The 15,362-nt window shown below is 36.1% G+C and overlaps 1 protein-coding gene across 1 annotated transcript in view; it reads right to left on the reverse strand.

The window, feature by feature from the left end:
• Positions 1–15,362, reverse strand: part of LOC142149569 (mucin-19-like) — a 105,568-nt gene that overhangs the window by 35,691 nt on the left and 54,515 nt on the right. The window contains exons 17-23 of the mRNA XM_075204895.1: positions 12,077–12,161; positions 11,848–11,982; positions 7,062–7,211; positions 4,443–4,537; positions 3,512–3,638; positions 748–994; positions 527–579 (exon numbers count right to left, since the gene is read on the reverse strand). Coding sequence (XP_075060996.1) covers positions 527–579; positions 748–994; positions 3,512–3,638; positions 4,443–4,537; positions 7,062–7,211; positions 11,848–11,982; positions 12,077–12,161 — 892 coding nt within the window. The remainder of the gene's footprint in view (positions 1–526; positions 580–747; positions 995–3,511; positions 3,639–4,442; positions 4,538–7,061; positions 7,212–11,847; positions 11,983–12,076; positions 12,162–15,362) is intronic.

Raw genomic sequence — 15,362 nt, forward strand, 5'->3', positions numbered from 1 at the left:
ATATATACTTCCAGTCCTCAAACCTGTGTTCCCTCATGGATCTGAGAGCTCTGACTCTCTGATATTTTTCATTTCAACAAAGAAGGAACAATTGCATCTGACCCTTCTGAAGTTATATAATATGTAAATAAAGTTCATATGAGCGGTATAAGGGGACAAAGAAAGGAATCATTAATTTTTCCATGTACATGTGTCATTTCACATATGCTTTTCAGTGCCACCATCAACTGTAATGATCATATTCACAGATCATAAACTTGCTCAATTAAGACATAGCCATGCACAGGTGAGCAGTTTGTGCAGATCTTTAAAAATAAGCTCAATGGTGCGCATGTAGATGAGCTGTATCATGCAAATGCCCTTCTGAGATGGCGCACGATGGTTTAATTTGTTCCAGCTATTTAATAATCTAATTGTTTAGATAAATTAAGTAACATGTTGTCTCTTTACTGTTTTGTTTAAGGTATGTGTTTATGCTACCTATTAAAGAAATATTTCATATATTGTATAGAAACAAAGTACTTACGTGTTTCTTCATTCCCACCAGGCATGCAGAAGATACTTCCTTCAAAGCATTCACTGAAATTAAAGTTGATGCAAGTAGTTATTTAAGTCTCACGTAGGTCTCTATTAATCAAACATAATTGTATAAATGGTTTCATTGATACTGAGTGTCCCCTAACAAAGTTAAAAAAGTTAAAAAAAACAAAAACAAGCTAATAAACTTTTTTTAAGGAATCTTCTTACCACATATTACCATCTACTTCAAATTTCGTATGAGCTGGTACTACATCAGTACCAAGGTAGCAATCACAGTCTGCCTGGAAGACACAAATGTCTTCATTATTCAGATATTGTCCTTCTGGGCAGCCACACTCTTCAACCATAAAAACTTCCTTCACACAAGTTTGTTCAGGCAGAGAACGTGGATAGCAAGTATGGAAGCAAGACACATAGTTGTGTTGGAGGATCTGATTCTTCTTGCATTCTTTTTCTGTGAAATCACAAATAAACATACATTATAAATACTGATGTAAGGAATGTTCACACCATTCTTTCAAGATGATCATTACTTCTTATCTAAATATATGTCATATAGCAGGAAATCACTCATGACATTATCATTGCTATAACAACTCTATTAAAACAAAAATGAATGTGGATATAAATATTCTGTTAAAAATTAACAATTATGGACCATTGGTAAAACACACTACAAATGCTTAGGTGCATGTCTACAACATGGAATAAAATGCTATAATGTTGATATAATGTTGATATAGCATTACACTGTTTGCGTTGGTTGTTTCGAAATGAAACAATATAGGTAGCTGCGCTTATAAAGTAATTCAAGTGCAAGTCCAAGAGTTTAATATATAAATATGTTTCTGTTCTGTAATTGTACTTCTTTTCTCCACTGCTTTGCCTGGTATGTTACTAACAAGATGTATTTATGGTGCAAAAATGTACCTGAATTTAATTTAAAGTTATAAATGCTGGTTGCATTATGGCAATGACTTAACAAAATAACCAACTTGTTAGCAACAAATGATTCAGATTTATATCAATCAGTTAATGATTGGCTTTTATGTAACTTACATTTACCAACCATGACAGTTAACAAAAAATATTTACCAAACTCCCAAAATTATGTGAAAGCGGTAGCTTCTTGAAAATATAGACTAAATAGTGAACAGAAATCTAATTTATTTTTGGCTAAAGCTATTATTTTTAATATTATTATTATTATTATTATTATTATTCATTTATAAGACACCACATTCTTCCTCAATGCCAGACAGTGGAGAAAACAGGACGTACATAAAATAGACATGAAAACAAAGCCTAATAAGGGCTTTGCTCATGAGAAAACTTACAATCTAATGGGAAGAGGGCACAGCTGAAAAAGGAGGAATGAGTGTACTTCAGAGTGGTGATTTGGATCGTTGTGAAGGTGCTTTAGTGTGGGTAGTATAGATGGATGAAGGGTAAGCTCTAATAAAGATAGGTTTTCAGAGATCATTTATAGATTTGAAATCTGTGGGAGAGTCTGATCAGACGTGGTAGGGAATTCCATAAGTTGGTAGCAGCATGAGAGAAGTCTTGTAGGCGGGGGGAATAAGTTATATTTACACTTAACATTGTCTCATGTTTCACTATTTTTTAGTACATTAGGGTGTAATTTTTTTTCTCCTCTCCAGCTATCAGGTGCACAATTACATTTATTTATTTAAATAACTGACTATACTGAGAAAATTAAATATTTTTTTAAGATGCAATATGTGGTATATGTGGTGATGTCATCAACAAGATCAGCAATTAGGAAGGGTGGGAGCGTCTCCAGTCTATCCTATATAGACAGGTCCAACAAAGCCAGTCTTCCTCTTGGAAACAATGTTGGGAGTGGGGTGCAAAGGGCCTCATACTAGAGTGTGTAGCAAGTAGTTCTCAAGCTTGAGGGAACAATGCTTACACATGTCAATATAGTATCAGGTTCTATACGTAAAACCAAATCTAGTGTATAGAAATATCACAATAGAAATGTATGTAAAATCTACAATATTATCTATTTTATGAATGTTTTTTCTTTGTATATAGATATTTCTGTTTCAAGAGTGACCACAACCATGCCATGGGTTGTTTTAAGCCCAGTGTCCATTGATAGAACCATTTTGCTGTGCTATTATGGTACTGTCATTCATTCATATGATTTCTTCTGCTATTTATCTTTTATTTAATGTTATTTGTGTGCATATCTTGCTGTCTTCCTATTGACTATTATTACAGCATATCTTGTGCCCATCCTGTTCTGTAATGCACATGATAGAACAGCAGTATTTTTATTTTTAATTAATTAAATGTATTTTAATTTTCCTGAATGCAGCCTCAATACCTCTCCTGGGATTATGCAGTGCCAACATATGAAGCTAGAGCTGTCCTACTGGGTGCCACCCCCCACCTGAGACTTGGCAACAATGACTGAAGAAGCTATATGAAATGAATTATTATTATGAGATGTCATTGACACAAGCACTATGGAATGTTATCTTTTCTTTGTCACCTTTCTCTTTCTGGGATGGGAAATACAGAAGAGTTCAGTAAACATATCAACCAACTTGGGTTAAACAGTGGAAAAAGCAATTACCATATGTCAAAATGGCCAGCTTCAAATGTCTCTGCATGTTCACGTGATGAATCCTAAGCTGCATGGATGGCCCATTTGTTAAAATACTAGTCACAGAATTAAAGGATTGGGGGTCAATTTGCATGGTTATACTGGATAGCTCTGATAATTTATTGAGTGGGCAAAACTGGCACAGAAATTGCACAATATTTACTATTTAGGTGAATTGATTATCAAATTGGCCAGGATTTACCACTTGGTCTGAACAAAGATCCTTCTGAGCAGTTGATATTTTGATTGGACTGGGCAATCATTTTGGGCCCAAGCACTTTTATGCTAATTTGGTTTTTAGTTACATTACAATAAGTTGCAAAAGACAGAACTTACTGCATATGTCATCTCTCCAGTTGTTCAGCAATATTCCATTTTCTGCACAAGCCATTGCATAATTCTCTAATGCAGTGCACAAGCCGGCATAAATGTCTTTACTCTTACAAGTTGCACTTACGCATCTCTGCAGTATAAGACAAAAGGACAATAAAAATTCAACAACACTAACATTTTATTGATAGGTTACTAACACACAGAAGATAGAACTGAAATGGACATATCACCCGAGATAGCATTGTCTGACTCATAAACATCTTTACAAAGCATATCACAATGACTGTAGTTCAGGAAGTGCTTGGTGCTCTTTTCTGCATGTATGATATGCTCAAACAGCAGCAATTATTTCCTTTTATTTCTATTTTCTGGATAATGAGTTTGAATGAGACAAAAAAATAAATTGCATCTATATCTAGAAGTTGCTTTTGCAAGTGGTTAAACCCCTATAATGCCACATTATATTACTTTGCTACAAAGTACTCAATGTACTTATTTTCTTTCTTATCATTTTATATATTTTGTATAGTTACACTCATAAAAGAGCTCAAACCTACAATTTACTTCCTACATATCATGACAGTAATTTAAGCCATGCTTAATTTTACATTTGTATATTGTTAATATTATTTGTAATATTTCTCCTCCCTTTGCTACTTGTAGTTTTTGACTACTAAAAGTAAATATGAATTCTAGTAGTTTACTGGGATTTGGAGACAGAATAGAAAAGGTAAGTCAAATAGTTCCATTATTAACAAGTACTTTTTGATTATTAGACACATTTGTATTTAATATTTTAAAGACATGAATATCCACTGAATAACAGAACTAATTACTGAGCAGAATAGTGAATGGAAATAAAGAAATCAAATTTGCCCTGATAAAAAAACCATGAAAATCCTAAAGTTTTCTACATGTTATTAAAATACTGTACCTCATAGTATGTTCTGTAATCCACATCAAAATGACACGTCGCAAAGGGTCCAATGGGATCTTTAAGCTGTGAACAATGCTGTTCAGCAAACCTTTCTACAAGGATATAATATCATTGGTATTTCATGTTCAAATTCTCAGATGAAAATATAAAATGTATTTGCTAAACAATTATAATATGCTGAAACATTGAAAAATTTTAATTATATATATGGCTGAAGCTGAAATTAAAATAACATAAACATTCTTATAGGCATTAAAGGCTTGTAAAGACATGTTTAATTACTTGCATATCTCCAAATTCATAGTCAGGGTTATATATACTTCTTTTTTACATAAAGGACCGGGGGCGGGCTGGGCCGGAAGGCAGGGGGCCATCGGCATCCCGGGCCACTCAGTCTAACCCCTGTTAGGGCCAGCCGCCCCCCCCCCCCTCCCCCTGGCTGCAATATTACCCATATATAACCAGGCGGCCGCATCACTTGACAGGCGGTGCACCCCTTGGGCTGCATGTTACCAGCCCGCCCCAGTATAGGACCTCATTTACAGTTAGGTTCTCACCTGTGTCTCCTAATGTGGCACCTGATTGGAGCTTTTCCAAGCAGGCTCCACATTAGGTGCTCAATTTCTGTTTGTATTGACCCAGATGGAATGGGCATGTGTTTAATGCCCATGTGGGCGGAGCAGTTCGAGGTCGGAGTTAAAAGAGTGGCACAACAGAGCGAGGAATGAGGGATGTGGGACCAAGAGATCTTAATGCTCTGAGAAAAAGAGTTTGAGAGAGAAGTGCAACAGATAGAGTGATGAACATATAAGATTTCATAGACTAATATAGAGATGCAGAGAAATGGCAGAGAGTATGCCTGCTACGACAGGACAGAAAGGAGCACAGCTGAGCAAATCTAAGTGAGAATCGGATGCCAAAAGTGTGGGTGCATGCTAGGAAAGATTCATGTAAGAGAGTCAGATATCGAGAACGTGGAGGCATGCTAGGAGAGGCCACATTTGACGTTAGAAGATCTGGCTAAGAGAAATAAATGTGAGATTCTAGTCAATGGGCTGCTGGCTGTTACCCAACGGCCAGCACCCCACCAAGCAGAATAAGATAAGTGGAGTGTACACATTAAACAGCAGGCCAGTATCAGCTTTTGTGACAAGTGAACATAGTATCACCCATTAAGCCTGAGAAACAGTAGGATGATAAATAAAAATTGTTCATTAGAAGTGAATGTGACTCATTGATAGATGTAAAGTTCAGACACTCTACATATTGGACGTGTAAAGTCAAGTGAAATAAAAAACAGTGGAGAGATATCGTGTCCTTCTAGATACTATGTAAAGTGATTTTGTAAATAAATGCACAATTATTTGGAAAGAGGACTTGATGCCCATTCTTTTCATCAGTTGTGCACTACTTCACCCACCTCATCTGTTCTACACTTGTTTCATAATGTATCACACCTGCATGTGCAGAGCCGGGATGAGAAAGACTGAGCTACAGAGTGTCACAGAGAATATGCCACTGCAGCTCAACCATGAAACATTGGTTGCACATCAAAAAACACAAAATGCTGAGGGTGAAGCGCCTGAGCTCCTCCTCTTGTGCCAGTGGCTACTGATAATGACTATGGTTTAGGGAGGGCTCACATTAAAGTATTAATTGATTGAGGCAGTATTAAAAAATAGTCGATTCCCTATAAGAGCAATATAAAGTGTACTCCTGCTCTTAGCATATTAATAGCTTTTCTTTCATTACATGCTGCTCTGTATGCAAAATTGTTATTTGATAGAGAGCAAAGCTAGTGTACACATATCAAATTCTGTTTAATTTCACTTTGAATAGTTTTGATTTAATTTTTTTTAATTATGCCTATTTTCTCATTATAATTTCAAATTTTATTGCTACTTAAACTTACACGTTTAAAATATTTATTGTGGTGGGGGGGTTCAGGCACTTCCCTATTGCAGTGATATTGTACCATGCTATGTTAATCTATGCCTTTCTTTAGTCTTCTTTCAGGAAAGTTAAGCTAATTACAATCAGTTGTGGAAAACATATATTTTTGGTATTCAAGGCTGATGCGCAAAACTGTACCCTATCCATTGTCAACATTTTTATATAATTTCCAGGCATACTAAGGTGCTGGTCAGGTTGCAGACAGAAAATTAACAAAAGGCGCTGCCTTGATTAACTTTGGTGTTTTTTAAATCCCATCATCGCATGCTTTCAGTATAGGTCTAAAATATCTTTTTGTATTTTACATACTCCTTTCAAATACATCTTAACATGTAAGTACAGAGAATGAGAATAGTTAGTGAATTTGCATCCAGTATATAAAATAATAGAAACTGTACTGGGAAATTGATCAATCTTTAAAAATAGGGGCATTTATAGTGAGATTAATTTTCAAGAACCAATTTTTAAAACAGGGATTTGGCTGTTACTACCAATTAGGAATATATGGGAACCATTGTGTCATCCTGTAGTGGCTGCATAATTATCAGGTGACCTACATTATATAATAATGCATGTTCTGACTTAATGAAAACATTAACTAAAAAAACTAAATTAACGAGATCTAGCAGCATAAGGTGATTATCATATTTAGTTCATGATTACCATAATCCAGGTTCATACAAGTTGGTGGATCTAGATGAGGGCAAGCTGACATTGCCCAGGACCGAGAAAACGCTTCTGGTGAAGACTCCGGTATATTTTGATTGGACATAAAGTCGTCCTCTGCTATATAATTGAAAGAACCACAAAGTCCTTGGAAGAGAAATAGAATAGAAAAAAAGTGTTAGTTTTTTTCAATACCTGTACAGCAGGGGTCAGGGAACTTTTTTGCCTTTTACCCCAAAATATATTTAGATACGCCGACGTTACCCTCTTGAACTGAAAAAAGGAAATCCTATATTATTAATTATTGGAATTCAAAATTTTATTGAATCTAGTAAAAATTTCTTTAAATGCTTCAACTTCAAAACTTCAGGATTTGGAGAAATAATGTTGCTTCATTTTTGATACGAGAGGATCAATATTGGGGCATTTTGATGTCAGAGCAATTTGGATACAGTCTTCAGCGTCCAATCGATTTCTCTGCTTTGTTTTCATGTTCGTTAGAGTGGAAAATCCTTGTTCGCAAAGGTAGCTTGTTGCAAAAGGAAGCAACATTTTGACTGCCTCCCCATGTGTTATTTTGAATGCCTTTGCAGCTGTTCACATCCAAAAATATTAAAGATAACAAAGAGACAGAAAAAGAAGGGTTTAAATATGATGCACTGTTCACATCCACATTGTGGAGTAAGGATTATGTGAAAGTATCAAAATGTTAAAACATAACCTTTATTAATTTTTTATATAAGATTGCAGCGAAATATAAATGAAAAATATGATGAATAAAAACCAAATGATTAAAATAAAATGATTGTCCCTTGAATCGTCTCAAAAATGCATCATATCTGCGGGTAAAGAAATTATTCCCTGCAAGTATATGAGCCGTGAAAAAAGCTATATCAGCGAAACGCGCGTCGGTTTCACTGATTGTCTCTCAAAATGTCCAAATTATATTAGGTAGTAGCTCTAATCCTTTTTAGTCAGAATTACTAGTCTCTACCACCGATCAGAGTGGCATCATGTCTAATATCCGCAATGCATCATATTTCTAACTATCTATTCACTGATACTAGGGATCAGATTTTCAATAGAATCTATGGTACTTCTAAAGACTGGGACAGTTTATTCATGCTCACGATCTGTGTCATGTAATTGAATGAGATAGATCGCATTGATAGTGTGTCCCACTAAACGAGTATAAAATTATAATTTGTGCCTAGGATCTGTCATAGGGAACTGAATGAGGCAGACTGCACTGATCTGTTTGATCTGCTCCGTTATACAAGTACTAAATTACAATATGCGCTCACGATCTGTCTCAGAAAACTGAATGAGACAGACCGTACTGATAGCATATTTTGCTATATAGGCATAACATTAACATCATAATCACTATAAAATTACAATATGTACTAACGGTCTGCCCCAGAAAATTGAATGAGACAGACCGCATTGATAGCATATTTTGTTACACAGACATAATATTATAATCACTATGGGGCCTATTTATCAAACTATTCCCCCCTTGTAAAGTCCCGAAAACAACGTTTTCGGGGCTTTACCGGTAAAATCATTATGTATGAAGCTATCATCGCAGCAGATATCGGAGATATCTGCTGCTTTGCACCTATTAGCGTTTATCTGAGTGCTCCCCATAACAATGTATAGGGAGCGCTCAGTACCGCTATGTATCAAAGTCTGCCAATTGAAATCTTTTTCATTTCATTTATGAAAATGTACGGCATCTGAAGTTGGCGCTATCTGAAGCTGGCGCTATCTGAAGTTGGCGTACATTTTCATAAGTGAAAGTTTTCTTACCTTTAACATTACATTTAATTAACCATAAATATTGTTTTTTATCAATTAAATAATGTGAGTCCTGTCTCATTTGTTTTTGAGTGCACTTTGCCGTTAACCACTGAAATGTGTAGTGATTGTTTTATCAATTAAGTCTGCGCATGGGCAGTAAACAAAACACGCAGAAGAGAAGATCACCGCAGCTCTCAGGAAGGAGATAAGACTGCGATACACTGGTGAGTCACTTCTCAGGGACAGCAGGTTATCGGCACTGCTGTCCCTGAGATTTTTTTTAATACATAGCCGTTACTTTTCAATCCTTATCTAGGAGATAAGGATTGAAAAGTTTCAACTGAAAAAAACGAAGGGTCATAAATAGACCCCTTAGTGACATGATTTACGGGATAAAAAGCCTAACAGTTAATTTACGGGGTAATACTGAATAAGATCTTGATCAATACTTAATACAGGGACAATACACTGATATTACAACATTATTTCTTTATACTCGCCTGTTCTTTGAATATAGTGCATTAGGTAATTGGTGTGATTGTTGCAAATAAGATCTCTTTGTATTCGTCCGCTTTTCGAGTATAGTGCATTAAACATTTAATGTGATTTATGGGGATGATTTGAGGAATAATCATATTAGTCTAATTGCGGAGGATAGTGGACTGATTTGGCAGTCTCCTCTGGCTTCATGATTATTGTAATATTTATTTATCATAATACAGATTGCAGCTTTATTCATACAATAAAGGCTGTTTTGACTATAATATCCTTTGAGGCGGGATTTAGAATACCCCGAACTAATATTTCAGACTCTAAAGAGGTGTTTAGCAACTCATACTATACAAGCAGGGATAACTCTTTTCCTGTAGAATATGAGGCTCTGAAACCTAGAGACTCAAACGGAATCTGACCTAAGGATAAAGCTACTCTATATATACTTGCAGGGAATAATTTCTTTACCCGCAGATATGATGCATTTTTGAGACGATTCAAGGGACAATCATTTTATTTTAATCATTTGGTTTTTATTCATCATATTTTTCATTTATATTTCGCTGCAATCTTATATAAAAATTAATAAAAGTTATGTTTTAACAATTTTATACTTTCACATAATCCTTACCCCACAATGTGGATGTGAACAGTGCATCATATCAAAACCCTTCTTTTTCTGTCTCTTTGTTATCTTTAATTACTGACTATGGGCTATGATGCACCCCTTGTCTAATTACGAACCAGACATCTGAGATTAATATAAATTGAATGATTTTAGAGGGTATTTCTCACTCCACATAATTGGTGCGACCGCATCCACTTCCCCTTATACTTACCATTGACATCCAAAAATATGACAGATCTGCTTTGTTTTCAAATCCAATACGTGCTTCATTATTGCATCAAAGCTCAAGAAGTGCCTCTGCCAACCCTTAATGCTCTTCTGGTACAACAGCAATTTAACATATAAAGGGGTCTACAATCCAACTTACAGCATGTGAAACAGCAGCATTACCCCCAGGAATTTCATTTTTACCCCATGTGGGGTAATTTACCCCTGTTCCCTGACCACTGCTGTACAGTAATTTCCACTGGTATAGCTGTGCATTTCTCTAATCTCCCAAGACTTAGGTCATTACAATGATCCTTTCTAATAGAGATGTTAACATTCTTTTTATTATACCAGTGGATTCCAAACTTTTTCAAGGCACCCCTAAGCCAAAATAATTACTAATTAGTCCCCCGCCTTGCTTACCACTGGTCCTGGCCGAGCACCCCTGTGAGATCTCCAAGGGAGCCCAGGCGCACAGTTTGGGAACCACTGTATTATACTAAAGAGCTGATTAGATTAACCTTTAATGTTATTCTGCATTACTAATCTGTGATTTACATGGTGATATTGTTATGGTCTTTATTATCTATACTACCTCATGCATCTATACCTTTATTCTATTACAGTGACTTTTATAAAGACCTATAACTCTTTTTTAATTGTACTAAAGTAAACATGCCAATTTGTCTTATACTATTTCATACTTGCATTGTTTATCTGTACTGATCACAATAGGCAGGAGTTGTGCTAAATTAACCAATTTGAATTGGTGAAGCTAACGACCTACTGTGAGCTCTTCAATGGAGGTACTGAAAATACCAACAGTAATTTAAAACTCAATCAACTAGTTACACCCCGGGAACACACTTCCCCAGGGGGTTACAGCATTATTAAGTATTACTCAATGGTAGCCTAAATTGCTGCTCATCTACATGCATTCAAGACATGCAGTCTACTGTTATGTATTATAGACAGAACCTCAGAGGGAAGTAAATTGGATAGCCAGAAACCAGGGCAAGGTTAAAAATGATCTATGTTACTTCATTGGGCAACAATCAAATGTATGTTTTTTTACTTTATTTTATTTATTAAAATAATATTAATAATATATATTTAGAGAGACCACTTTCTTAAGTGTCTCACTCACTGGCTTGTGACCAGTTAACATCATTATGTAAAATTTCCATGAATTGTTATACAAGGCCTTATTATTATTGCTACCGTAGGCATTGTTGGTCACATAAACACATAAACCACATAAACAGGGTGCTCTATCCCACACCACACAATGTATGTTTGCTAAATCTCCAGTAGACAAAAGTAAAAGGAGAAACATGAATGAAAATAATAAAAAAAAACATGTGTATGCAGCCTATTAAACAGTGCTGCTCTGTTATGTAAGCAACCTAGGTTGCCTGGTGTATAAACTATAAGTAGCAAGATTGTGATATTAATATTCACTAACACACTTGTATATTCTTATGAATGTTATACCTCTATTGCAGAACAAATAGATAAACTATCAATGAGCTCGTCATCATGTATGGAAAGTTATGAGCCTCATGCCAGTAGAATACAATAGCAGATTTGTGGTAATGTCTTCTGCAATGGTTGTAGCCCATTATACCATTGCATATAATAATATATTCTTACCTCTTGTGTTTTTAAATCCAGTGTCTGGAACGGAGATATACATTTGCATTGTTGGCTGCATTGATAACAACATTTCTAAACCATTCTTTACCGTCATATGAATAATGTTGTTTATGCATTTAATCTGTACTGCATCTGAAAGGAAAATATTTACAGCAATGTTTATTTGATATAATATTTGATAAAAATTAATGTTTTGCATTGTCTTCATTATTATTATGTTTATTACCTGATTCGTAGTACTTTTGGAATGTAATGCCACCATTTGAAATGACTCCATCTTTTCTAATGACAAATTTGGTTTCCTCATTATCCTTAAGATAAAAATAACAAATGTATTTGATTGGTGTTAAAATTAAATATGCTATTTGAAAATTGAAAACTAGTATTGTATAACAACAATCTTTATTTAACGGTTCAAACATAGAAAAATATGTTGTTTTTTTTTAATTGTTTCTATGACATTAGCTCATTCATTAAACAAAAACATTAAAACAACTTTTTAAAGGAATTTTCATGGTGGCTTTTGAGAATAGATTCAGCAGTACATTGATATTTGTAGAACCTCAAAATTTACAAAAATATTTTTCTCATCTCTATGGGGGAATTCAATTGGTTGCATTACTCGTGAAAGTAACTCGGCCTGCACACTATTAGCATTACTACGGTAATAGTGCGCATTATAACTGTACATTTGGTAATTTCAATTCTGATTTTGCTTTCGGCTCGGGAAAGCCGCAAGAAGAAATCCGGGTTAAAATGACCATATTAACGGCAATAGTGCGCAGGTCACATTACTTTCGGCAGTAATGCGGTCAATTGAATTTGCCCCATAGAGTTCATACGATACTTTAACTTCCTCAGCGATAAACACCAGTTTTCTTACTTATTTTACTTTGACATAATAATTATAGATATTGTATCACATCACAATAAAAATATATTTAGTGTCCTATTTAACAGAACTGTGCAACTGACTTTCATTACAAAAGCAGTTAGGTGTCTTTAGCTATAAATGTATACTGTATGCCTGGTTCTCCACCCATTTCTAGATCATTCCAGGTCATTATTCTAAAAGTCACACCACTATCACTGACCTTACTAGGCATCTAATATGCAAGCCTACACATAGAAAACCCTTACCAGGGCCGTAACTAGGGCTGTGCGACAGGGGTGACCACCCAGGGTGCAACACTGAAGGGGGGTGCAATTTTGGAATATTTTATGTTAAATTGAGGGCTAGGGGGCAGCATTTTTCTTTCTCGCCCCAGACGCTTGACTTCTAAGTTATGGCTCTGACCCTTACAGCTAATTGCGAACAGTAAGCATGTGTGGAGGATGGGAAAGTGACATACTTGTGACCTATTGGCAGCAGCTAAATAACTTCTCTTCTTCTCATCACTCAAGATAAGATTTACGCTATGGGTCTGAGTTGGATGTACACCCATTTGTGTGGCTTAAATTACTGAAATTTGCATTAACAAACAACTGAAGACAGCTGTAGTAGATGCCTGGCAAAGCATGACAAAGGAGGAAACCCAGCATATGGTGATGTCCATGGGTTCCAGACTTCAGGCAGACATTGCCTGCAAAGGATTTGAAACAAAGTATTATAAATAAACATTTTATTTATGATTATGTTAAAATGTCCAATTGCATTTGAGCCCCTGAAAATAGGGGACTAGGCATAAAAATGGTTTCATGTGATAATTTTGTTCAACACCTTGAGCAAAAGCTGAAAGACTGCACTTTAATTGTATCTCCATTGTTTAATTTCAAATTTATTGTGGTGGTGGACAGAGCAAAAAAATTATGAAAATTGTGTCCAAATATTTCCAGACCTAACTGTCTATATAGTGAAGGGAGATCAGACATTATGTCAACCCTCCATATGCCTGACTACCTGCTGGTGTACTATTCAGTTTACTACTGGCTACCCACTTGTGTACCAACCCTGCTACAATCTGACTAACTACTTGTGTACCTGCTTAGTTTATATCTGAGCATCTGCTGACAATCTATATTCAGGATACTCTCGAGTTGTTCAGTGTGATGATATGAGGGGTTGATTTCAACTTAACCAGCCTGCACCTTGTTTCTCACAAAATGTGGACTATAACATGTACTGTTCTAGTCCTTTTATTGTTCCCCAGATCCCCAGAGCGCAAGTGCAGTGTTCCTTTACTTGAGAGTAACTTTACTCAGTGGTTATAATGTCTTCCTATGCAAGTGTGATGCACTCGGTAACTATTTAAGTTAGTGCCATAACATTGCTACAATGTTGATCTATATATATATATATATATATATATATATATATATATATATATATATATATATATATGTTAATTCTAACCTAAACATGCACTTCTGTGCACAAATAGTGGGAAACTTTTATATATTTGTGCTGGGAAATGTTTTCGATAATGTTTTTGAATGTTTATGTCAGGATTGTATTTAATGTATATATGTTCTCTTAAAAATGGTCAGACGGTGGCCTGGCTCCAGAACTTTAGCTGTATTCCTTCCCCGTCTACAGGTAGCCCTGATCAGCTGGAAGCTAATTCTGGCTGAAAAAGTGTGTAAGGGGTTAATACTGGAAGTGTCAGTTAATCATCCTGGCCTCACTCCTTATTTAACCTGAGTATGTCCCCTTTGTCTCAGGTTGTGGTCAGCTAGACAGCTTGGAGTCAAGCTAGCAGGGGGCCAGGAGGTGTATTGGTATGAGATGGTATAGCCCTGTATCAGCCCCTTATTTAGCGAAAAGAAGGTCACTAATAACCTTCTCCTCACTAAATCTATAGGACTCTTCTTCCTTCTTCGACCTTCCTGCTGCCTTCGATATTGTTGACCACTCCGCTCCTTTTGCAAACTCTCAAATCTATAGGCCTCTGAAACACTGTCCTTTCCTGGTTTTCCTCTTACCTCACCAACCGCTCCTTTTCAGTCTCTATACACTCCAAGTCCCCCTTCCCTTCCTTTACTTTTCAGAGTCCCCCAAGAATCTGTGCTTGGCCCCCTTCTCTTCTCTCTTTATATCTCCTCCCTTGGTGATCTCATCCGCTGCTTTGGCCTCCAAATTTATACCCAAAAGATACCTATATCTATCTTTCATCTCCTGACCTCTCCCCTTCCCTTATTTCTTGTGTCACCCTCTGTCTCTCAGCCATCTCATCTTGGATGCCCCCAATGCTTTCTTAAACTCAATATTTCCAAGACTGAACTAATAGTCTCCTCCCTCCCTGCCAGTGCTCTCTCACCTCCCCCCTCTCTCTTTCTGTTACTAATACTACCCTCCTTTCTGTCCCTCAAGTACAATGCCTTGGGGTCATCCTTGACTCCTCCCTCTTCTTCAAACCTCATATTCTGTACCTGTCAAAATCCTGTTACTTTCAATTCCGGAATCTTTCCAAGATACAGCCTTTTCTCCCCATGGAAGCCTCCAAAACTCTTATTCACTCACTTCCAATCTCGCCTTGATTACTGTAACCTCCTTCTCTGTGGCCTACCTGACA

This window comes from Mixophyes fleayi, chromosome 4 (genome assembly GCF_038048845.1).
Source record: "Mixophyes fleayi isolate aMixFle1 chromosome 4, aMixFle1.hap1, whole genome shotgun sequence".
In the NCBI taxonomy this organism is placed as follows: Eukaryota; Metazoa; Chordata; class Amphibia; order Anura; family Limnodynastidae; genus Mixophyes; species Mixophyes fleayi.